The 21,057-nt window shown below is 50.1% G+C and overlaps 7 protein-coding genes across 8 annotated transcripts; 3 read left to right on the top strand and 4 right to left on the bottom strand.

The window, feature by feature from the left end:
- Positions 1-91: 91 nt before the first annotated feature.
- Positions 92-3,997, bottom strand: LOC131265125 (uncharacterized). Its single transcript, XM_058267386.1, has 8 exons — positions 3,921-3,997; positions 3,180-3,816; positions 2,995-3,093; positions 2,212-2,829; positions 1,678-1,760; positions 1,359-1,568; positions 1,012-1,290; positions 92-929 (listed from the first exon to the last, which is right to left on the bottom strand). The coding sequence occupies exons 1-8, from the start codon at positions 3,995-3,997 to the stop codon at positions 227-229; spliced, it is 2,706 nt and encodes a 901-aa protein (XP_058123369.1). The 3' UTR covers positions 92-226.
- A 377-nt stretch (positions 3,998-4,374) lies between these two features.
- LOC131263286 (carboxypeptidase B-like) lies at positions 4,375-5,910 on the bottom strand. Its single transcript, XM_058265461.1, has 5 exons — positions 5,828-5,910; positions 5,550-5,747; positions 5,209-5,481; positions 4,901-5,141; positions 4,375-4,824 (listed from the first exon to the last, which is right to left on the bottom strand). The coding sequence occupies exons 1-5, from the start codon at positions 5,908-5,910 to the stop codon at positions 4,375-4,377; spliced, it is 1,245 nt and encodes a 414-aa protein (XP_058121444.1).
- Positions 5,911-8,068: 2,158 nt separating this feature from the next.
- On the top strand, positions 8,069-9,819 carry LOC131263520 (carboxypeptidase B1-like). The gene is made up of 3 exons (XM_058265728.1): positions 8,069-8,181; positions 8,462-8,677; positions 8,745-9,819. The coding sequence occupies exons 1-3, from the start codon at positions 8,069-8,071 to the stop codon at positions 9,718-9,720; spliced, it is 1,305 nt and encodes a 434-aa protein (XP_058121711.1). The 3' UTR covers positions 9,721-9,819.
- Positions 9,820-11,204: 1,385 nt separating this feature from the next.
- Positions 11,205-12,327, top strand: LOC131263767 (carboxypeptidase B1-like). The gene is made up of 3 exons (XM_058266023.1): positions 11,205-11,579; positions 11,650-11,918; positions 11,994-12,327. Exons 1-3 carry the CDS (start codon positions 11,205-11,207, stop codon positions 12,325-12,327), a joined length of 978 nt encoding a protein of 325 aa, XP_058122006.1.
- A 508-nt stretch (positions 12,328-12,835) lies between these two features.
- Positions 12,836-16,830, bottom strand: LOC131263326 (nuclear valosin-containing protein-like). 2 transcript variants are annotated; one of them, XM_058265509.1, is made up of 7 exons: positions 16,664-16,830; positions 16,089-16,524; positions 15,458-15,978; positions 14,886-15,388; positions 13,688-14,822; positions 13,032-13,619; positions 12,836-12,949 (listed from the first exon to the last, which is right to left on the bottom strand). In XM_058265509.1, exons 1-7 carry the CDS (start codon positions 16,724-16,726, stop codon positions 12,893-12,895), a joined length of 3,303 nt encoding a protein of 1,100 aa, XP_058121492.1. In that variant the 5' UTR covers positions 16,727-16,830; the 3' UTR covers positions 12,836-12,892. The 2 variants fall into 2 exon arrangements, with proteins under 2 accessions (XP_058121492.1, XP_058121491.1); XM_058265508.1 differs by having other exon boundaries at positions 16,065-16,524.
- A 385-nt stretch (positions 16,831-17,215) lies between these two features.
- Positions 17,216-19,311, top strand: LOC131261874 (uncharacterized). The gene is made up of 2 exons (XM_058263723.1): positions 17,216-17,382; positions 17,447-19,311. The coding sequence occupies exons 1-2, from the start codon at positions 17,294-17,296 to the stop codon at positions 19,287-19,289; spliced, it is 1,932 nt and encodes a 643-aa protein (XP_058119706.1). The 5' UTR covers positions 17,216-17,293; the 3' UTR covers positions 19,290-19,311.
- A 5-nt stretch (positions 19,312-19,316) lies between these two features.
- On the bottom strand, positions 19,317-20,686 carry LOC131261875 (uncharacterized). The gene is made up of 2 exons (XM_058263724.1): positions 20,309-20,686; positions 19,317-20,231 (listed from the first exon to the last, which is right to left on the bottom strand). The coding sequence occupies exons 1-2, from the start codon at positions 20,529-20,531 to the stop codon at positions 19,480-19,482; spliced, it is 975 nt and encodes a 324-aa protein (XP_058119707.1). The 5' UTR covers positions 20,532-20,686; the 3' UTR covers positions 19,317-19,479.
- Between the last annotated feature and the right edge of the window lie 371 nt (positions 20,687-21,057).

Consider the following 21,057-nt stretch of genomic DNA (forward strand, 5'->3'; position numbering starts at 1 on the left):
TAAAAGAAAAGGCGAAAACGATTCAATGGATTACGTACGTAAACAAAAAGTTGCAACGAGCCGATCAACGAATAATTAGCTACACCTCGATGATAAGAAAGCTTTTGCATTTCCAAGAAGCGTTATCGCTTACGTTGAAACGATAATGTTTTATTGCTCTACACTAGGGAAATGCTCATTCAAGCCGGGACACTGAGCTGGCGATTCCGTATCAGCGATCGTGTGCCTACGATAGAGACAGTGTGCCGGCGTGCTGCCCGAACACCTTGAACAACTCGAACGTCTGTGCCGTTACGCGGGGCAACTCGGACGCAGGCAGATCGAATCCTTGCGATCCTCCACCGGTCAGCTCGAGCGTGTACGCGAACGGCACGCCGAGGTTGTACGCGTAGTCATCGGTCGCACCGGTGGCCGTGTAGAGAATGTCCGCTGAGTTGCCAACCTCGTACGTTGGACCACCGGCCGCCACCAGTGCATCCCGGGCCTGCTCGCCAAGCCGCTGGAGGTCCGCTTCGTTCGGTGCGTGTAGGAAGTCGTAACCCCACGGCCACAGGATCAGTTCACCGTACGTGTGGACCGCCAGGTACACCTTAATGGCCGCCTTATAGCGATCCATCAGCGCGATAATGGTTTTCGTTTCGTTCTCCGACGACGCCTCCTTGCCGGCGAAGTTGTTCGTACACTCGCTGGTCGTTCGATCCCACTGGAACGGGAAGTTGCGGTTCAGGTCCACGCCGTAGCAGAGCACGTTGCTCTGCACGCGGTTCTTGCGCCACAGACGGTTCTCGACGTGCGTGTACACGTACCCGTCGGGGTTTGCGACCGGTATGATGACGTAGTCAGCATTCTCCAGCTGAGCCCCATACTCTTCCGAGTGTTCAACGAACTCGTGAATCATGTACATCACCGACATCACTCCGGCCCACTCTCTGAAAGGCGAACGATCGAGAAGCATGATAAACGACGGTCGTCTGGAATGCAGATAGCCTGAGGCTTAACGTTACTACCTACCGTGCATGAATACCTCCATCAATGAAAACAATCGGACGGGTCTGATCGATCTCGCCACGCGTCGAGATAGTGATGGCCTTAATGGGGCGACCTTCATGCGTCTCGCCAACCTGCGATACACGGACCAGCGATCCATAGGCAAGAGCCAGCTCGTCCAGATAGTCGTAGATTTCGTCCAGCGTCCAAAAGTGCTCGAAATTTACCGTCGAGCGGGAGTTTGAGTCACGTTTGACACGCCGGTTGTGTTCCTCATTACGACGGTGTTCCTTGTTCAGCATTCTGGTAACATCGGAGAGGACGTAAGAGATCATTCCCGAACCCGAGGCGTGGGATCACGTGATACTTACTCCTGGACGTCCTCCACCACCAGATCGTACTCGATGTCGTGGCGTTCGAGAAACTCTTCGACGGTTTTACGCTCCGGTCGGGCCACCATAACCCGTGCGTTCCGGTTCAGCTTGGGAACGTCCCAGAAATCCACATCGGCTATGGTGCGCCATTTCAGCAGCTCCGTCAGCTGCTCCGACGTTTCCGGCCGTACATTGTACACCTCAAACCTTTCAAGTGGCAATAAAACATCATTGTTTAAGTAGATCCAGAACAAACAACAAAAATCCCACTGCTCTTCCAAACGTTGACACAACTTATCCAACACCCGGTACGCACTCGTGGTAAGAACCGGCTCTGGCCAAGGCCAACAGCAGCAACTGGCAACCAATCAGCGCGACCAGTGACTTCATCCTTCCTTGCTCATCCGCTGCCGAACGTCAACTGGCGGAACCGAACCGGTCAAATCGCCTCTCGCCGATCCATGCCATGCGAAGTTCGTGCTGAATCGCAAGCTTATCTCGTCGGAATCATTATCTTCGACCCGCCTTCCCGTGTCCCTGCAGCTGCTGCTTCTTCTTTTCGAATCGATTGAGCGTCTCCGAACCAATATTGACCCAATCTCGATAGGGCGGACAGAATGAATTAGTTTATTTATCGCCAAAACGGGTGTTATCGGGAATCGAGTGGATGTTTGTGAGGGGTTCTTTTATTTTATTGATACTATTAATATTGCACGAGCACGAGTCTGTATACGAGCATAAGGGGGGGTTCTGTTTTTTTTTGTTTATTACATTCTTAAAATTCAACACCGATTTCGCGTTTCAAACGTCCAACATACACAGTTTAGGCATCGATTTCCTCCTTCTTCACCGGTTCCTTCTCCGGCTCCTCCACCTTGACGGGTTCCTTCTCCGGCTCCTCCACCTTGGCGGGTTCCTTCTCCGGCTCCTCCACCTTGACGGGTTCCTTCACCGGCTCCACCACCTTGACGGGTTTCTTCTCCGCCTGGACCTTCACACGGGGACGCTTGGACACGGTCTGCGTACCGGCGAACTCTCCGAACACCCGGACCATCTCGAACGCCTCACCGGCAATCTTGGAGATCTGCTCGATCTCGATGATGAAGCCATATCCGCGCGCACCACAGGACAGCTCGAGCGTGTACGCGAACTCGACACCGTAGCTACCGTAGATGAAGTCATCGCTGCCGTTGGCCGGATAGAGCAGGTCGGCCGCATTGCCCACCGCGTATTCCGTACCATTCAACTTCTGGACGGCACGGGCAGCCTTCAGACCGAGATCGTGCAGGGCACCGGCGTTCGGTGCCAGCTGGTAGTCGTACCCGTACGGATAGAGGATGTAGTCACCGCAGGCGTGCAGCGACAGGTACATCTTGATGGCGCGCGAGTACTGGGCCATCAGCAGCATCAGAGCGCGCGTTTCCTTCTCCGAGGCTGGCGCGTTGCCAGAGAAGCCGTCAGTACAAGACTGCAAGGGAGCGAACATATAGATGGAGAATTTTAGAACACTCGATCCGATAGTGTATAGTGTAAAACAAGGACTTAAATTCTTAGCTATTTTTAAATTACTTAATGATTAATGAACTTTGGGAACACTGTGTCTCTACATTGAACAACAATAGACTGAACTTACGTTTGAAGTGTATCCCCAACGGAATGGGAAGTTGCGGTTTAGATCAACACCAGGGCACAGTTCGTTGTCGGTATAACGGTTCTTACGCCAAAGACGATTCTGCCAAGGTAGTAAATAAAATGATTCAATAAAATGATACATAACGTGATACCCGATGACATCTTTTTCCAGAACATAGTACTCACCTGCTCGTGGCTATACACATAACCATCCGGGTTCGCCACGGGCACGATGATCCAGTCGGTGTTTTCGAGCAGCTCCGAGTTGTTCTCTGCCTTCTCGGCCAGCTGGTGGATCAGATATATCGCGGACATGTGAGCAGCCCACTCACGCGCATGGATACCGGCGTCGATCAACACCACCGGCCGGGTCTGATCGATCACTCCCTTGCTCGAGATGGAGATCGCCTTGATCGCACGGTTCTCGCTGGTACGACCGATCTCCATCACGTTCACCGTCTTCGGGAACGCCTTCGCCAGGTTATCGATGTATTCGTAGATCTCGTCCAGAGTCCAAAAGTGATCAAAGTCGATCGGGTCCATCTTCTGTACGATACGCTTGCTGGTGACGTTGCGCGCCAGCTTGCGTTGCTCCTGCTCGTGGTCAAGCAGCGACTGGACGTTGTCCTCCACCAGCTCGAACTCGATCTCCTGGTCGTCGAGCATGCGCTCGAAGCGCCGTTTCAGGCCCGGATTGATCATTACCGTCAAAGTGTGGTTGAGGCTGGCGTAGCTCCAGAAGTCCAGCGAACCCGTATCGTACCAGCTGTGCAGCTCCTCCGCCTGTTCGTCATCGTTTACGATCAGCTTGTACAGCTTGTAGCTTTACATACGACAGAAGGGAAAAGAAGCGAAAAAATAAATCTATATATACTTTCAACACACACAAACCTAACCACCACTACGGAAGGCCCACCTATGCCTTACTTTTGGAAGGTTTTGACTTGCGCCTGGCAGCCGAGGCTGACGGCTAGTAGCAGCAGCGCCGCTGCGAGTAACTTCATCGTTTCGGAGTCCTGTGTCGACTGTCTCGGGTCCGTTGCGAATGCAGTCGTATAAATTGGGTCGCACACACCACAGATAAGAGGGCCGGTAGACGTGCGGAAACATTTTCATGCAACACATTTTACATGCGGTCAAATTTCTGTAATTGAAATTTCGATAATATCAGGAACTACAGTCTAATTTGATAGGCTGGCTGTGATACTGATAAAACTGCAAGTGTTCACGGTGCACGACCGTGTTCATTCTTGACTCCAAGGTAGGGAACTAATATGGAACTCGGAAGAACGTTCTACAAATATTCAAAAGGCAAAACCATACATGTAAAATGTTACGTTATTTTATTTGGCAGCTTCTGTATTTCTTTGCAAATACTACACTAAACATTATTGGCCATGGTACGGAAGATCTCGAAGGTCTGCGTGGCGACGGCCAAAATCTGCGAAGCGGGCAGATCGAAACCTTGGCTGCCACCTCCGGTCAGCTCGAGTGTGTAAGCGAACTGGGCGCCGACGACGGCCGCGGCATAGTCATCGCTGCAACCGTTGGCCGTGTACAGAATCTCGGCACTATTGCCAACGACATACCGGGGACCACCGACAGCGGTCACCGCATCGCGGGCTTGCTCTCCGAGGGCAATGTGTGCGGCCTGGTTTGTCACTGGCACGAACGGCCAGGCGTAACCGTACGGGTACAGGATCATGTCACCGTACGTGTGCACTGCCAGGTACAAGGCGATGTTCGATCCATACCGGCGCATGGAGTGGGCAAGGGCTTGCGTTTCCAATTCTGAGAACGCCGCCGTACCGGTGTACGAGTCCGAACACGCCTGCAAATTGAATGAAGCAGACGACAATAGTCAGCGATGCACGATAAGGTCACTAACCTTAACAATTGAAACCTACATTAGTAGATGCAACAAATTGATAGGCCCAGTTACGATTTAGGTCGATACCAGTGCAGAGGATCGTCGCAGGGAAGCGGTTCTTACGCCACATGCGGTTGTCGGTGTGGGAGAAACCGTACCCATCAGGGTTCGCCACGGGCACGATCACCCAATCCTTGTTCAGCAAATCGGCATAATCGCTCGAGTGCTCGACCAGCTCGTGGATCAGGTAGAGGACCGACATCACACCAGCCCATTCACTGTAATCAATCAAAATGGTTATCTATCGAAACAACCAACGTACGGTCCTATGAAGTCTGCCCTTACCGTGCGTGGAGGCCGCCATCGATGAACACAACCGGCTTCGATCCAGCCACACCTCCGTTAGTCGAAATGCTGATAGACTTGATGGGATTGCCCAGATGGGTTGATCCAATCGTCTCCACGCTCACCAGGCTCGGATAGGTGCGTGCCAGCTCATCCAAGTAGTCATTCACTTCCGCGTTCGTCCAGAAGTGCTCGAAATCGACCGTGGCACGTCCAGTGGCATCCTTACGCCGACGGTACTCCTGATCGTACTGCCGTTCAGCTTCAATGGTGCTGTTGGTGCGATCGATAACAAGCAATGATCAACTCCGATTGAATTAGTCGATAACGCTTTAACTCACGCCTCAACATCCTCGATAATGCGCTCGTAGGTGAATCTGTTCGCGCTCAGGAACCGCTCGAACGCGTCCTGCAGAGTCGGGTGAATCATCACACGGTAGCCAGCGCGATCCCAAAAGTCCACCCCCTTCCGATCCTCCCAGCGCTTCAGAATGTTATGCTTTTCGACACTATCCACCTGGATGCTGTACACCTTATAGCTGTAACGACACAAATAATCCCCTCACATAGGGTTAGCTTTACTTCGTATTTAATTTTGGAAGATGTCATTCCAACTCACTTCCGATAGGACACCCGCTCGGTGGCACCACCCTGGCTGAGCAGCGCGAGGGCCACCAGCGCAAACACGGCACAGAACTTCATTGCTTCACAAACCGTATCACTTCACACCACGCACAATGATGGTGCCAGCGCGGCTAAAATCGCTCAATTTATACCATTGCGGGAGCCATATCCTGATAATCCCCTCCCAGCTGACCACAACACAAGTCACTCTGACGTAGGATAAATGGCCCAAAAAACCCATAAGACACAGTCCAAGATTGCGTGTACAGCCAACCTTTGTTTCATGCCGTAATACTACAGCGAGGTTGTATATCCCTACGATTAGATATGGCCGAACGCTTGCGTAGATCGTTCAGTAAGACAAGCGATCAAATGAGACGCAATATTTGGACGCCAAAGAGGAAGGAGTCTCGAATTCTATGACATTTTGCGAATGAGTTTTATATAGTATTTATGGCTATAAATAGTATTTATGGCTATAAATAGTATTTATGGCTAACGGGTGAATGGTTCAAGTTCTTTTAATCTTCTGTATACCAACCGAATTTGTGACGCTTATTCCAAATACTTAAGTAACATTACTGAAATTGAAAGACTTAATCGTTTCAATCGCTTCTCGCAACGGTACGCTCTTGGATTCATTAATCGTATTGGTTGATAACGTTTCTTTATCATGTCATGTTATCGGTTGCTGATGGCAAACTGTTTATCGATCAAAGTAAAATTGCCTTTCACGCCAATACCAACGCTCTAGGTGTACGGTAGTCTGCAGTCACCTTCCCTACAGATAGTATGGCGCCTGGCAATTATGATAAGCGATACATTGCGATACGGCCTCACACCTAGATTACTATGCGCAGAAGCTGTTTTGTAAGCTGCCACTGGAGAACAGGATGCAGATGCTCTACACATAATTGCAAATTGTACCTGCGCCGGTTGTCCGGTTGGGACGATGAGATTTTGTGTGATAAGTTTCTCGGAAACAATCCAAAGACATTGGACACCTTGTTCATATTCTGAGAAAAAAAAGTCATTAGCAAAAAAAAAGTACAAACAAATGCATATTGTATTTCTTATCTATGGAAAACAGTTTTTAATTTAAAAATTACATTGGGAAGTCTTTTGGTTGTTAATCGTCTCATAATTGCGCCATAACGCTCGACTTTAGGATCAAAAATCATTTTCGGAAACGGATCATTTTCGATTTTGGCCTTAACTCCATGACTTAATGTTTCCAGAAAATCCGGTCTCTGTCAAGCATTTTGTATGCGAATAGCTGGACTTTTGTAACGTGGTACAGAAGAGTTCAAAAAACACACAAGTCGGAAATTTTTTTGAAAAATTACGTTTGGAAAATGACCATGACTGACTACTCCAAAGCATTCGGGCATCGTCCGAAGGCATTCAGTTCCAATGTTTTTCAAGCAAAAGTTTATTGTTTAATAATCATCCGCCGATTGCGCCACTATTCACAACATAAGTATCGAACACTTCTCGTTGAAAACTGGTTTAAAGTTTTCAAACAAACAGTCTCGAAAGATAGCTTCAGGAATCAGCTGCTTCAAGAATGTGAAGCGCTAATGTAAGCCCCAGGCTGGCTGTTCACTTTTATTAAAAAAAAACCCCCCATACACATCCGCCACCCTTAGAAAGGGGTGAGTTATCAGTTGATAGGACAATATTATGCATCCTGCAGCTACTTAAATGAGGGGAAGAAAAAAGTATTTGAAAAAAACGTGCGCGTAAACGATCCGACCAGGTGAAGCTAAAAAGAGATAAGCAAAATTAAAAATAACATCACCACTGCCACAGAAGCTATTTTTCACTAGCACACAGTTATAGGCACTCGAAAAGGAAAAGTACCCAACGGATACGTCGAACTGGCCTAAGGGTTTTCTGGTATTACTCCAGTCGGCTGCTCTAAATCGCACGGAATGACCAGGGACTCAAGAGCCACTCGAGGTACAGACCCGTCCCCTCCCCGATCGCGGGTGGCACGTTCGGGAAGGCTTTGTGCAAATAGTTCGGTATTCACGCGGGGTACTTCACCTAATCCGCAACCGTGCCAGCGTCAAGTGCATGCACCATTGCATTGCGAATCGCTTATCGCTTACAAATACCATCGGCAAACCTATGATTCCGATCGATACTTACCTTCATTATAAAATGAACGCTCGGAGCCGTCGGTTCAACCAGTGTTCACCCGGTGGTCAATCCGCGTAGACAGTGATCGAAGATGTCGTTCCCGAAGCGAGCATTTATCCACCAGGCCGGTCTACTGCTGGCGGTACTGGTTGTCGTATTTAGTGGAGCCGTGGCCACCGAAAGTGGAAAGAAATCTTACACTGGGTAAGTGGCTCCAATTGTGGACCTGTGAATAATTAACATCGGTCCGCCGGGATCGATTGGCTTTGTTCCTTCGACTGCCATTGAAGCCATCGGTGTTAGTCAAGCCCTTGTTTTCGTTTCCCAAGTCACTCACCTTTCGTTCAAGTTCAATGTTTTATTTTTGCTGATAACGTGACGTGTGCCGATCACTACTGGTGATCAGGAGATGGCGATAACCTGTAATGGTGATGAAAGTGATACTTTAGTTTATTTAGACATGTTATGATCCAACTCCTTCCAGCTACAAACTGTTCTCCGTGCGACAGAATGACCAGCACCAGATGGACTTCCTGCGACAGCTGCAGCAAGCCGTCGAGGATCTTGACTTCTGGAAGCTTGATCGTGTGCCCGGCTCGGAGGCACACGTCCTGGTACCGCCGGAGCAGGTCCACACGTTCCAAACCCTTTTGGCAGCAGAACGAATTCCCCATAGAGAGATTATCGCCGATTACTCAAGGTATGCTGGAATCATGACCATAGGTTCCACAATGTCTTCGTTACCCTACATATCTATGTTCCGACAGGACTACGGATGACTTCGTGTTTGCCTCGGTGCGGTCCGTGCCACGCAAGAGCCCAATCCTGACGAAGTACCTCCGTTACCAGGAAATGGTCGACTACCTGCACAAACTCGCCGTGCGTCACTCGAACCTTGTGACCGTTTCGTCGATCGGCAAGTCGTCCGAGGGCCGGGACATCCCTGCCGTAACCATTCGCTCGCCCACCTTCCGGGCACGTCCGAACGCCTCCCAGCCGGTCGTGTTTGTTGACGCAGGAATTCATGCCCGCGAGTGGGCAGCCCCAGCGACGGCCATGTACTTGATCAGCGAGCTGGTGGAGAATGCGGCACAGCATGCGGATCTGCTCGAGGGACTATCGTGGACCATCGTGCCCATCGTCAACCCGGACGGGTACGAGTACAGTCACGAGCAGCAGCGTCTGTGGCGCAAGACCCGCCGGCAGGCCGGATCTAGCTGCTACGGTATCGACGGGAACCGCAACTTCGATTTCCACTGGGCCGAAGTGGGTGCCTCCAATATGCCGTGTGCCGATACGTACCACGGGGAGCACTCGTTCTCCGAGCCGGAAACACGCGCCATCCGGGACGAACTGTTGCGGCTGAAGGGACGCTGTAAGTTCTACCTGACACTGCATTCGTACGGCGAGTACCTACTCTACCCGTGGGGATGGACGTCCGATCTGCCGGAGAGCTGGGAAAAGATCGACGAGGTGGCACAGGCCGGTGCATCGGCAATCCGTCAAGAGACCGGCACAAGGTACACCGTGGGCAGCTCGACCAATGTGTTGTACGCGGCCGCCGGAGGCAGCGACGATTGGGCATTCGCGGTCGCCGAGGTACCAATCTCGATCACGATGGAACTGCCTGGTGGAGGATCGGCCGGATTCAACCCACCACCGTCGCGAATCGAAGAAATAGTGAAGGAGTCCTTCGTTGGCATCCGAGCGATGGCGCTGGAGGTCGCCAAAAACTATTCCTAGCAAAGCCATCTCAACGCATAGGGTTTTAATACTTGTAGGCATAGTTGGAACTAGCTTAGTTGGTTACTTTAAAAACTTGTTCTACTAAATAAAGGTGGGCCAATGAAATAATGCAAACCATGTTCACGTGTAATCTATAAAATATGGGGCAAATCTTGACTCAAACAAGAGTCCAAGCGAGAGTGGGAACTCCAGACAGATTGCATGTGGTCCTAGAAGCAGGTTGTTGAATCAATGGCAACCATTTAATTGCCTTACAAAGGTTAATCTTAATGATCCTTCCCATTTCAAAACTTTCGTGACATGCAGTTTTATAGCCCAAAACTTTTCTAAACCCATACCGAGTTCGTTCCGCCTCTACTTTCGGCTCGCCACCAACGAATCGATGGAATCGATTGCGAGTCAAAGGTTTGGAAAGGGGACGGCCCACCTTCAACGCCAATTTGGCGCTCGTGTCGTCAGAATAGATCCTCGCGCACGGAGGACTACACCTGGAAGTACGTCACCAAATTCCAAATGTCATAACCCGTCGGTAACCAACTCCCTTCCTCCGCCACTTACATCGAACCCAACACGGGCGTTCTCGCTCGGAAGTCGTGGAATGTCGTGTTTTACGAACACTTTCGTTGTACCCTTTTTTTCTCTTGTTTTGCTTTTCCATTTTCATTGATAACTAACGCTCCCGCCGAGCTCGGGTTACGACCTCCGCATTGGGGGTGCCGCTGGAAACAACATTCCAACGTCTCATTCCAACGCCGCCGGCTATTTACTTACTATCTTCCTTGACAATCCTTCCGGCCCTGTAACGGCGCGTCGACTCCTTTGCTCTTGCGTCACGGAACTCGCGACGTCGTTCGCTTGAAGAAAGCGATTGTAACCCTTCCACCGTGAAGTTCGGGCCCCGGAGGGGGACAGAAGCGGAGAGGGTATATTACGCCAACCACATTTGGACCCTTTTTGGTGGTGGTGGTGGTTCGTTTCGTCCTGCAAAGGAACACAGATAGTATAGTAATCGTGGCCGAATTTCGTTTCTAGTAAGGCACCCAAATACCACGTCTGGTGCCTTCGGGAGGTTGGAGCATGAGTTAGTGCTTGTTTATTTTCAAAACGAAGAGGACGCCTCCAGAAATGTAGATCGTGTTTTTCGTGAAACTGTGTCAAAGTTTTCGATACCCCGTTTAGTTGAGAAACGATTAAGTAAAGTTAAATGAAAAAGCAAAGCAATCCTTGGCTACCCGTGACCTACATAGATGTCTATGTTACGGAACCATACAAATTGGAGTAATTTACCAAGGGCTGTTGTGGTACCCCCGGAAGTTAAATGAAGAGTTTAGTCCCCAACGATATGAGTGGGATATGTGAAAGTTTAAGTTAAAAAGTCATCTGGGATAGCGTTACCATAGGCAACTGATCAACCGCTAAATTGAGGGCACACACATTAGTTACAAATCTCTTCCGTGACTAAATCTCACCTGATTCCAAAGATGGCAGTTGATTCGGCGAAACTCTTCCAGACCTACCAAAGTCACGCGGACATCAAGCGCTACCTGGACGATTTGCTAACGCGGTTCTCCAGCAAAATGGAAATATTTTCCCGTGCCGAATCGTACGAAGGGCGCGAAATACTGACCGTCCGTATCTGCTCCGATGTGCAGCAGAAGCGTCCGCCGGCCAACCGGTGGTGCATCCTGATCGACGCCGGGATACACGCCCGCGAGTGGATAACGGTTTCGGTGGCGCTCTTCATCGTACAGCAGCTACTCGAGAAGGATGCGATCAGTGCGAAGAGCTTCCGGAGCTTCGAGTGGATTATCTTACCCCTGCTAAACCCGGACGGATACGAGTACAGCCGGGAGCATGTAGGTCATTTACGGTGATGATTTGTTTTCTTCACGCTACTTGAACTTTTTATGGTGAATCTCGTTCTAGAATAAAATGTGGCGCAAAACACGCCGTCCGCTTGGGCACAAAAGCCAGCGTAGTTGCGTTGGGGTGGACTGCAATCGGAACTTTAACGTGGCCTGGACGATCGGATCGACCCGGTTCTGCTCGCTACTGTATCGTGGGGAGCGGCCATTTTCCGAACGTGAGACGAAAAATGTGCGCGATCTGTTCCGTAAGCTTCGACCTTCGTGCAAGTTCTACCTCTCACTGCATTCCTACGCCAAAGCGATCCTCTATCCCCGGGCGTACACCAGGTATGGAACACCGTTTTCCTCCCGGATGATTGTCACCGGAAAAAGAAACTTCTAACTCCTCCTCCCCCTCTCCAGAACCCTCCCACGGAACTGGCAGATGCAGCAGACGGTTGCGGAAGCGGGCGCCGAGGCGATGAAGAAAGCGACCGGCGTACGGTACCGGTGTGGCAGTGCGTCCACCGTGCTGAACCGCCCGATCGGTGGTTCCAGCATCGATTACGCACACGACATCGAGAAGGTACCGGTCGCGCTCGTGATGGAGGTTGCCTCGAAGGGTTTCCATCCACCCGAGGCGAACATCGAGCGGATCTGCGAGGAAAGCTGGATCGGTATCGGGGCGATGGTAAACTGTCTCGCCGGCAGTTTCCGCACCGTCCTCCGGGGCAGTGGAACGTTACACCTACGCTGAGCAAAAAAAAACACCCCCACGAACGCAAATGAAAGAGTAAGCTCAATTAAATTTCTAAAAATATTTGTCCATTTTATTCCATTTTACGCATGATTGCTGGTTGGAAAAAACCGGGTGGCCAGTCACTATTCTTCTTACATACCAACAGCCTAAACGCCCAATAGATAGTACGAGCCCACTGGGAAAAGACCGTGCGGGAAAGTAACCTGTGTATTCGTGCTTTATAAATTCCATTCCATAGCGACTTCGACGAAAGGGACAAACAGAAATCATGAATTCCGGCGCAAGGGTATGTCAGTGTGAGAGTGTGAATGAAAATCCAATAATCCAAAGTGTTATCCATCTGTTAGTATAACATCGTTTGCAGTAGAGTACAGCTAGTGGAACGCGTTTCAGTTAAACCGATTAATTCTCCTCCGGCCCTTTCTTACTCTATCTTCAATGGTCAAAGTGTCGGATAGCTACCATCAATCATCATCAAACGAAAGAAGAAAAACGAAACAGAAAATAGTGTACGAAAAATTGTAATTTTCCGCCTCTTAGAAATAAATCCCACGATCGAGCTCTAACACGTGGCGCTGGTTCCGTACTTGAGGCGTAGTTTTTCGTAATGTTTTTTGTCCTGTGAAAACAAAGCAAAAAAACGCGGGGTGAGTAAGTAAAACAGACGATTCAAAGGCTTGGGCCGTAAGGTTCTCACTCACCTCAGTACCGACAGATGGTTTAATGTTTCGTATCGCCTCGAGAAAGTGTGCCAGGGTGACGGTGAGGGACATTTCCGCCTGCTCACCACCGTCGTCCGTCGTCGTTTCCTCCTGACCGCACGCAACGATCGAATCTTTGAGCGTTTGTAGCGACGCTTGCCGCACGAGCCCGGCCAGATCGGCTCCGGTGTAGCCCTCGGTAAGCTCGGCCACCTTCTCGAACTCCACGTCCGCGGCCAGCGGTGGTTGGGTTCGGTTTTTCGTCAGCGCTCGCAGTATGTCGACCCGATCGGTCAAAGCGGGGAGCCCGACGTAGAGAATCTTATCCAATCGCCCGGGGCGCAGTACGGCCGGGTCGACAATGTCCGGCCGGTTGGTTGCGGCCATAAGAAACACCCCCTTACGCTCCTCGATACCGTCCATCTCGGTGAGCAGCTGGTTGACGACACGCGTACCGGCGCTTCCCTCGGCCGTATCGGACCGCTTCGGGCAGAGGGAGTCGAACTCGTCGAAGAAGATAACGCACGGGGCGGAATTGCGCGCTCGCTGGAAACACTGTCTTACGGCGCGTTCCGATTCTCCGACGTACTGTGAAAATAATACGTCAACAATTAATCTTTCGCGTTAATTCCTCCAACTCCGCCACCACTACCTACCATGTTCAACAGCTCGGGGCCTTTAACGGAGATGAAATTTATGCCCGCCTCGTTAGCGACCGCTTTGGCAAGCAACGTTTTACCGCAACCCGGTGGACCGCAGAGTAACACCCCGGACGGTGCGTTCAGGCCGAGCATCTTCAGCCGCTGGGGGAACTTGACCGGCGCGAGAATGGCCAGCTTCAGCTCCTCCCGGATATCGCCCAGCGAACCGATATCGTTCCAGGTCACGTCCGGTACGGTGATGAATCCTTCCCGCTTCGCCGATGGCTGCACGGTTCGGAGCGATTCCATGAAATCTTCCCGCTCGATGCACAAACCTTCCAGCTCGTCCGTCGGTAGGGCGTTCTGTTGGTTCAACAACATCTCCATCATCTGCTCGAGTGTGGTTTCCTCCTTTACGATGAGATCCTTCGTAGGTACGACGGGTTCCTTCGTAGATACGACGGGTTCCTTCGGAGGTACCACCGATGTCAGCTGCGGGTTGTCCACTTCCATTGCAGCTTCCTCCCCCTTTTCCTCGCTCACTGTGTTTGTCACCTGCGTCTCTGTCGTTTCCTTTTCACTCTCCTTTGTCTGCTTTTCTTCCTCCGCCATTGGACCATTGGTGGATTTGTTTTCAGGTTTATCCACCTCGGCATCCTTCTTTGTATCTGCTTCAACAGGTTCCTTCACCGACTTCACCGGTTCGTCCTTGCTCGTTGGTTGCCCATCAACATCCATTTTTTCTGCCTCTCCTCCAGCGGAAGGTGCTACTTCCTCGGTCGATGTTGGTACGGCCTTTTCCTTCACTTCCTCGGTGTTTGTGTTGGTTGTTTCCTTCTGCTCGTCGGTGCTGGAAACCGGTTCACTGACCGGTGCTGTAGAGACGTCTTGGTCAGTTACCTTTTTATTACTTTCCTCCGGTTGATTGACGGTCGCCGGCGGCTCGGTGTCCATTTCAGCAGCTTTAACGGGTGAATCCTTCTCGCCGTTCAACTGTTCCGTCTCATTTTCCGTTGCAATTTCTTCATCTTTGTCATCGTCAAGGTTTACCACTTCGTCGACCTCATCATCTATGGCCACTACATCGTCCGAGGTGTCGTCTTGTAGTTCATTCGCTTCCAGTAGCTTCTGCTTCTTTTGCGTAAAAAGACTGAACCAAAGAAAAGAAAGAAATATTACGAAGAGCTCTACACGAAGTCATCCAAACGCTTACCGTTTGATGGCGGTGTTGGCCGCTCTGGTGGCCAACGCGAGCAGATCCGCACCCACGTAGCCCGGTGTCAGCTTGGCCAGCTCGCCATAATCGATCGAGTCGGCAATTTTCAGCTTCCGGCAGATGATCTTCAGTATCTGCAAGCGCGCCGTCCGATCCGGTATACCGAGCGATATTTCCTGATCGAACCGACCGACACGCCGGAGGGCCGGATCAAGGGAGTCGGCCCGATTGGTAGCGCCGATCACAATCACCCCTTCGCCACCTTCAATCTTACCAAGATTGTCCAGGCTGCTTAGCAGCTGGGCAACGATGCGCCGTTCCATGTCCTTCTGCGCGTTGATGCGGTTGGATGAGATGGCATCAATTTCGTCGATGAACAGTACGCACGGTGCGTTCGCAGCCGCCTGCTCGAACACCTCCCGTATCCTTTCTTCCGACTCGCCCGAAATACCACCGATCAGTTCCGTGGCCGGGATTTCAATCATTTCAATTTTTAATTGCTACAAACGAGAGAAAAGAACCGTATAGTCAATTACCCAAACAAGAGGGCAAAAATGTGTCCCCCTTACCCCAGCGATGGCCTGTGCAAGCAACGTTTTGCCCGAACCCGGTGGGCCGTGGAGCAAAAATCCTCTCGGCGGTGGCAACCCAATGTGGCGATAGATTTCCGGGTGCTTCACGTGCAACAGCAACTCGCACAGATCCTTCAGAATACGATCCATCCCTCCAATGTCTTCGAACGTGGTGGTCACTACACGCGGGACAATTTCCTTGCGGTACTTTTTCGCCATACGCTGCTGTCCTGCTCCGGTACCGTTCTGGTTTGTTCCCGACTTGTTTGGTTTGTTCGGGCGACTCGCCGCGGAATCGGCGGTGGAGTTGTTGTCCTTGTTGACCTTCAGTGTGTTCCGCAAATGTTGTGCCATCGTTAGCCCCGTTTCTTCCACTCGTCGACGTTTCGGTACCGGTGGGTCCTTGTCACCACTACCTTCCGGGCCGGACGCACTACCGTTGCTCGATTCATCATCCCGTGTGTTATTGGTGCGTGTAACCTTCGTTACCGTTACATGCTTGTTGGATGTGACGAATGCTACAGAGGAGGGGAAAGAAAGTGTTAACAAAAATGTTTGTAAATATGAACTGACAAAGAGGCCCCTTCCTAGGGCCACTCCATACTTTGAACAAAGTTTGATTTTTCACCTCCCGAACGGGAACCATCCGGCGCCTGCTGCCCGCCGTCCTCCTCGTCGCTACTGATGTCGATCGCTACCTGGCCGCCACCGCCGCCGCCTCCGCCACCGGCCGTCGACTGGTCCGCAACCGCGCCCATCACCTGCGACGCCGGTGGACGGTTGCGATTGTTCATGTACAGATTCGTGAGCGTATCGTTCATCTGGGCCCGGCTGTTGGCCATCGTTTCATCCATCACTTCCACATCCGACAACGCTTCGTCGTCGTTGTCCGACGACGGATTACTGTCCAGCCCGTAGCTATGGAGCACCGTGCGGTACGCTTGTTCCACCAACGTACGGAAAACACCGGCTTTACGACGGTAGTACTCCCGGTAGCGTTGCTGGAGCTCGCGTGCCATCACACCAACGTCCACATACGTTTGGTGTACATTCTCTTCCAAATACTGTAAAGATAAAAATCGATACAAATCGATAGGGTACGACGAGTCATGGCTACCCATTGCTCTCGCGCTTTTCTACATAACCTCCGCCTACTGCAAGGCGCAAGCGAAGCGCTTGTTGTACGGCCTCCCGTATGCTTACCTGCTTAACGCGCGGTATTATCATAGGATCATGCGCAAAATGTTGCGGTTTTTTCTGCATCATGGTCGCAAGTAACTGAACTCACAGTAATAACACTAAAGTTAGGATCGTCCTTTCGATTTCAATCCTCGTTCCAGACGCTAATTTGTACGGGTACCGATCCGCTAAACCGCGATATTTTTATGAGTTTGACAAGGCATTCGTGCATTAGTGTTGGCAGCATGGGGATTGGGAAGACTCGACGATTCGCTCCCTAGACGGATTCGAAAGGATTGAGTCCCATTTGACACATTTTGATTTGTTTGGGAATAATCATTAGAAAAATGGTATTGCTATTTGGAATGGTTCATGAGAAGATTCATAACATTAAAAAAGTGGACCTAAATGATTGTTCTACATAAAAAATTGTGTTTTAATTTTTTATTAAATGTCTATCCCAGTTAAATTTATCTTTTGCTGCTAGCTGATGGGAAACTGGTATTTGACAGCTAGTAAGTTTAAAATTTAGAAAACAAAACAATCAACCGTCAAACAGAAAATTAAACAATTTTAGGCGCCATTCAACGCCTTGTGGGAACAACAAATTTTCGCTTTGATAAATTTGTTAGTTCAAAAAGAAACATTACCAGCATGTCATCAAACAAACGGATAACTTTGCCGCGCCGAACGCAAGAATTTGAAATCCCCGTTCCACCGTCCTCAGTGAAAAAGCCACAAAAGTAAGTTCACCGTTTCAAGAACGTTGGTTTGGTCACTAAACATTTCGCTTGGTGTCACCCGCAGCCGTGTAAGCAGAATCGCGCAACCCTTACGTAAATCCACAAAACCAGGGCTCGGTCAGTTTGGTGAAAATGGACGCTCGCGATCGATGGAAAAGGGGCTCAGTGGAATGACGCTGGGCGTCCCATCTACGGCGACAAAAAAATCGCTCAACCCACGGAGCAGTAGCGTAACACCGCGCCTCCGAACGCCATTGCGAAGCGTCGGATTTGCTGGGAATGCGGAAAATGCCCTTCAGATGACCATCCCCTCGACGGTGGAACGTGAACGGAGTACGGTGGACGCGCAGAAAATATTCGACTACCTGGCACAAGCGAACGTGCCCGATCTACCGAAGGATTTCATTGACCGGCGCAGCCTGAAAGCGATGTCCATGAAGCAGTTTCTCATCATCGTGGCCCATCTGTTCCGTCAAATCGGCGGCAGTCGGTACAAAATCGGATCGAACTTTATAGAAGACATCCTGAAAGTGATCACCGAGCTGCAGTGTCCGTTTACGGTGAACAAATCGATGCTGAAAACTCCCAGCGCACCGCATTCGATACACCAAGTGATCACGATGCTCTCGTGGTTGATCGACCTCGCACCCCCGCCCGTCAGCGGGTCAGAATGGGCACCGAATTATTTGCACGCGTCCGAGTTCCCATCGCAAGATTACACCCATTTTTTCTACCAATCCGCGATGGAAATCTTTCACCTGTGGAATCTGAAAAAGGAGGAAGAATTTGGCGAACAGGTCGACACCATGGTCGACCGACTGGTGGCGTGCAAAACGAACGGTCTCAATCAAAAGCAGGTCCACGAACGGACGGCACAACTGCAGCAGCAGCTGGAATCGGTCAACGCCAATCGTCCGGAGGGTCAAACGCGCGAGCAGAGCTTTGACGGCGTGCAGCGGGAAGTTCTAGAAAAGCAGCGCGAAGTGAAACAACTGGCCACCGAAACCAAGCAACTCGCCAAAGAGCTCGAACGACAGGAACAGGAGCACTACAAACGGCAGGATCAGTACTATGACTACGAAAAATCTATCCGTGTGCTTAAGGAAGAGCTGGCCCGGCAGGAAATGACTGTGGCCGAACGGGACGAGATGAGAAACCTCATAACGCGCGATAAGAATATTGTTGCAGCGAAACGGAACGCCATCGCGAGCCTTGAGGAGGCATCGTCCGACCATCAGATCACTCTGTCCCGGCTTATCAAGCAAAAGATCAATTTTATCTCCGAGCTCAACACGAAACTGTGCAACCTTTCCAATGCCCTCCAGCCGGACATTCTCTTCACACCGATCGAACTCAGTTTAACGACGGAAAACTATCCGGCTTTGGAGAAAAGCTTGCTTGAACTCGAGCTACAAATGAACGAGATCTTCAAACAATACCACGAGCGGTACGCCAAACTGTGCCAGGAAAAGTGTCGCCTCGAGCAGCGGCTGTCCGACATTCAGCTCACCTTGCAGCCGCTGGAGGCAAAGATCGGCGGCCAAACGGCACGCCTGCAACGGCTCCAGCAGCAACGGGACGCCATCACCCGTCAACTCACCGACCTGGCCATGCGTGCCCACGAGCAGGAGAACTGGCAGGATCGGGAAAAGCAACTCGATCAGGAGGCAGAAAAGTTAAAGCAACAGCTGGAGAGCAACAAGAAGGCCATCGAGAAACTGGCCCAAAACAAGCAGCAGTTGATGGAGGAAGGATTGGAGCAGTGCCGGGTTGCGCTGGCGCAGAGGCAACAGAAACTGGCCGAGTTTACGAGCTACGTGGAGGGATGTGAGGCGATAATGGAGAACATTTGTGACGCTTGCTCGCCGGATGAAGCGTCTTCGAATGAGACAATAAATGAGTCGTGAATAAACGTTTTTCAAATTAAACAATTTACGACTACCTTTCATCTAGTTTATTATTTTTAATTTGAAGAGCAAACATCACTTGAATTTAGTTAAACGATGGAATTTTACACGAAAGATTTTTGAATTTTACACAAAAAAAAAAATACTGTTCCCAAGAATGGTCGTCACACATTAAGATGCAGGCTGCCCACTAGAATTTACTTTTCACCTCCTCATAGGAGACACAGTTTGCCTCCACGTACCGCACAAACCGAACTGCGTGTACGGCAGCACAGTTCATCAGCGCCAGTACGTCCTCTTCTGCCCGGTGTGCTGCCACAAGCTCCTTCCCTACGGTACGTTTGTAAATTTCGGCAAGATTGTATCGTTTTTTCACCCTTGCTGGTGATCCTTCCGTCTCCGAACTGGACGTTTTATCATCGAATGCATCGTGAAACAGTCTTTTGCGTGCGTTTGCCGTCCGAGAGACCGGAATGTCGCGTTCGCCCGGGGAAGGTGTACCTTCCGGTGTAACGTTAAGATACTCGCGTAGCGTTTGCTTGTACTTGCGCTCAACGTGTGCACTTCGTGGGGTGGTTTCATTGCATCGCTGCCGATCGTTCATGCCATCGTTTTCACGTTCTAGTTGTTCCATGATACCGATGGTTCGATACTCGAGTTCCGGGATCTCACTGTCAAGGCCTTCATTGTTCTCGAAGTACGATTTTTCCACGTCGGCTTCAATCTCCCGGAACGCTGGCAGCGAATCAACCACATACAGGAAACTGGGCAGCATAACACCGATCCGTAGCATATGTTGCTTGAGAAGGATAAAATCAAATCTGTTGCCATTGTGAGCCACCAGGCAGGCGGGTTTCTGCAAACGGTCGAGGAATAGTTTCACCATTTCGCCTGCGCCTCCATCGAATTTGCCCTCTCTTTCCAGCAAATCATTGTAAAGACCTATAGATGAAAGGAGAACAATGTAACGATTAGCTGATAAGACGATTTCCAAATCCGGAAACGTTTCACGATTAAACACGTTCCTGTGGCTTGCGAGGAACCGATAGTAATGAGCCGCGAAGGATTGAAACAAAGCGATAATTTGTGCAGGACACGGGGTAGCTCGTTCACGCACTCCAGCAGATGCTCCCGGCTGCATGCCACCATCGACAGTTCAGTGATTTTCGTTTTGAAATGTTCATATTCTGGCAAGCCCGTCGTCTCTAGGTCGAAGAACACGAACGATTTTATCTCCACCATTTCGTGCAATGAATGGCAGTATTTGATCTTCGCATTCTATTACAATCTGGGTCACTTTCTTCCCAGAAGAAAGTTTTTCGTCCTAACCGTGTCATGTGTTAACAAGTAAACTATTTTAAAATAAAAGCCCCAAGCAACGGTTCGCGAGCTGGTAAACTGTTGTTTACTGTTGTGCTGCTTGTTGTTTGTACAGTGTTTTTCTCGGAAAACTACATACGTTACATTCAAATTATCAACTGTTGGTTTCTGAATATAACTGTTACACACAAAACTTTTAACGAGATTTGGACGATGTAAATTATTCTTGCTTTTGAGGCAGATGACTTTGCATCCATGACTCATGACGTTGGTTGAACAATTTTAATGATAATTTATCTTTTTACTTGAACAATTTCAATCTAGAAACAAAAATACTGTAGGTACTTCCGATGACAATTTGCATTCTCCCATCAGCTAGCACAACAATCAGTCAAACAATATTTTCGAAATTTAAAAATTTTAAAAATGACATCACATTGAGTTATTA

The sequence above is a fragment of the Anopheles coustani genome, chromosome 2, assembly GCF_943734705.1.
Source record: "Anopheles coustani chromosome 2, idAnoCousDA_361_x.2, whole genome shotgun sequence".
NCBI lineage: Eukaryota > Metazoa > Arthropoda > Insecta > Diptera > Culicidae > Anopheles > Anopheles coustani.

Bases quoted from the DNA above. Each gene is read 5' to 3' on its own strand.
- LOC131265125 (XM_058267386.1), bottom strand. From the start codon at position 3,997: ATGAAGTTACTCGCAGCGGCGCTGCTGCTACTAGCCGTCAGCCTCGGC. The intron at 3,094-3,179 runs GTGAGTACTATG...CTACCTTGGCAG, and splicing joins ATGTGTATAGCCACGAGCAG to AATCGTCTTTGGCGTAAGAA. The intron at 2,830-2,994 runs GTAAGTTCAGTC...GCTCCCTTGCAG, and splicing joins GTTGGGGATACACTTCAAAC to TCTTGTACTGACGGCTTCTC.
- LOC131263286 (XM_058265461.1), bottom strand. From the start codon at position 5,910: ATGAAGTTCTGTGCCGTGTTTGCGCTGGTGGCCCTCGCGCTGCTCAGC. The intron at 5,748-5,827 runs GTGAGTTGGAAT...GTGTCGTTACAG, and splicing joins GAGCGGGTGTCCTATCGGAA to CTATAAGGTGTACAGCATCC. The intron at 4,825-4,900 runs GTAGGTTTCAAT...TTCAATTTGCAG, and splicing joins AATTTGTTGCATCTACTAAT to GCGTGTTCGGACTCGTACAC.
- LOC131263520 (XM_058265728.1), top strand. From the start codon at position 8,069: ATGTCGTTCCCGAAGCGAGCATTTATCCACCAGGCCGGTCTACTGCTG. The intron at 8,182-8,461 runs GTAAGTGGCTCC...AACTCCTTCCAG, and splicing joins GGAAAGAAATCTTACACTGG to CTACAAACTGTTCTCCGTGC. The intron at 8,678-8,744 runs GTATGCTGGAAT...ATGTTCCGACAG, and splicing joins ATTATCGCCGATTACTCAAG to GACTACGGATGACTTCGTGT.
- LOC131263767 (XM_058266023.1), top strand. From the start codon at position 11,205: ATGGCAGTTGATTCGGCGAAACTCTTCCAGACCTACCAAAGTCACGCG. The intron at 11,580-11,649 runs GTAGGTCATTTA...ATCTCGTTCTAG, and splicing joins ACGAGTACAGCCGGGAGCAT to AATAAAATGTGGCGCAAAAC. The intron at 11,919-11,993 runs GTATGGAACACC...CCCCCTCTCCAG, and splicing joins TATCCCCGGGCGTACACCAG to AACCCTCCCACGGAACTGGC.
- LOC131263326 (XM_058265508.1), bottom strand. From the start codon at position 16,726: ATGATGCAGAAAAAACCGCAACATTTTGCGCATGATCCTATGATAATA. The intron at 15,389-15,457 runs GTAAGGGGGACA...TCTCGTTTGTAG, and splicing joins TTGCACAGGCCATCGCTGGG to CAATTAAAAATTGAAATGAT. The intron at 14,823-14,885 runs GTAAGCGTTTGG...TCTTTGGTTCAG, and splicing joins GCCAACACCGCCATCAAACG to TCTTTTTACGCAAAAGAAGC.
- LOC131261874 (XM_058263723.1), top strand. From the start codon at position 17,294: ATGTCATCAAACAAACGGATAACTTTGCCGCGCCGAACGCAAGAATTT. The intron at 17,383-17,446 runs GTAAGTTCACCG...TGTCACCCGCAG, and splicing joins TCAGTGAAAAAGCCACAAAA to CCGTGTAAGCAGAATCGCGC.
- LOC131261875 (XM_058263724.1), bottom strand. From the start codon at position 20,531: ATGGTGGAGATAAAATCGTTCGTGTTCTTCGACCTAGAGACGACGGGC. The intron at 20,232-20,308 runs GTTTAATCGTGA...TTTCATCTATAG, and splicing joins CTCGCAAGCCACAGGAACGT to GTCTTTACAATGATTTGCTG.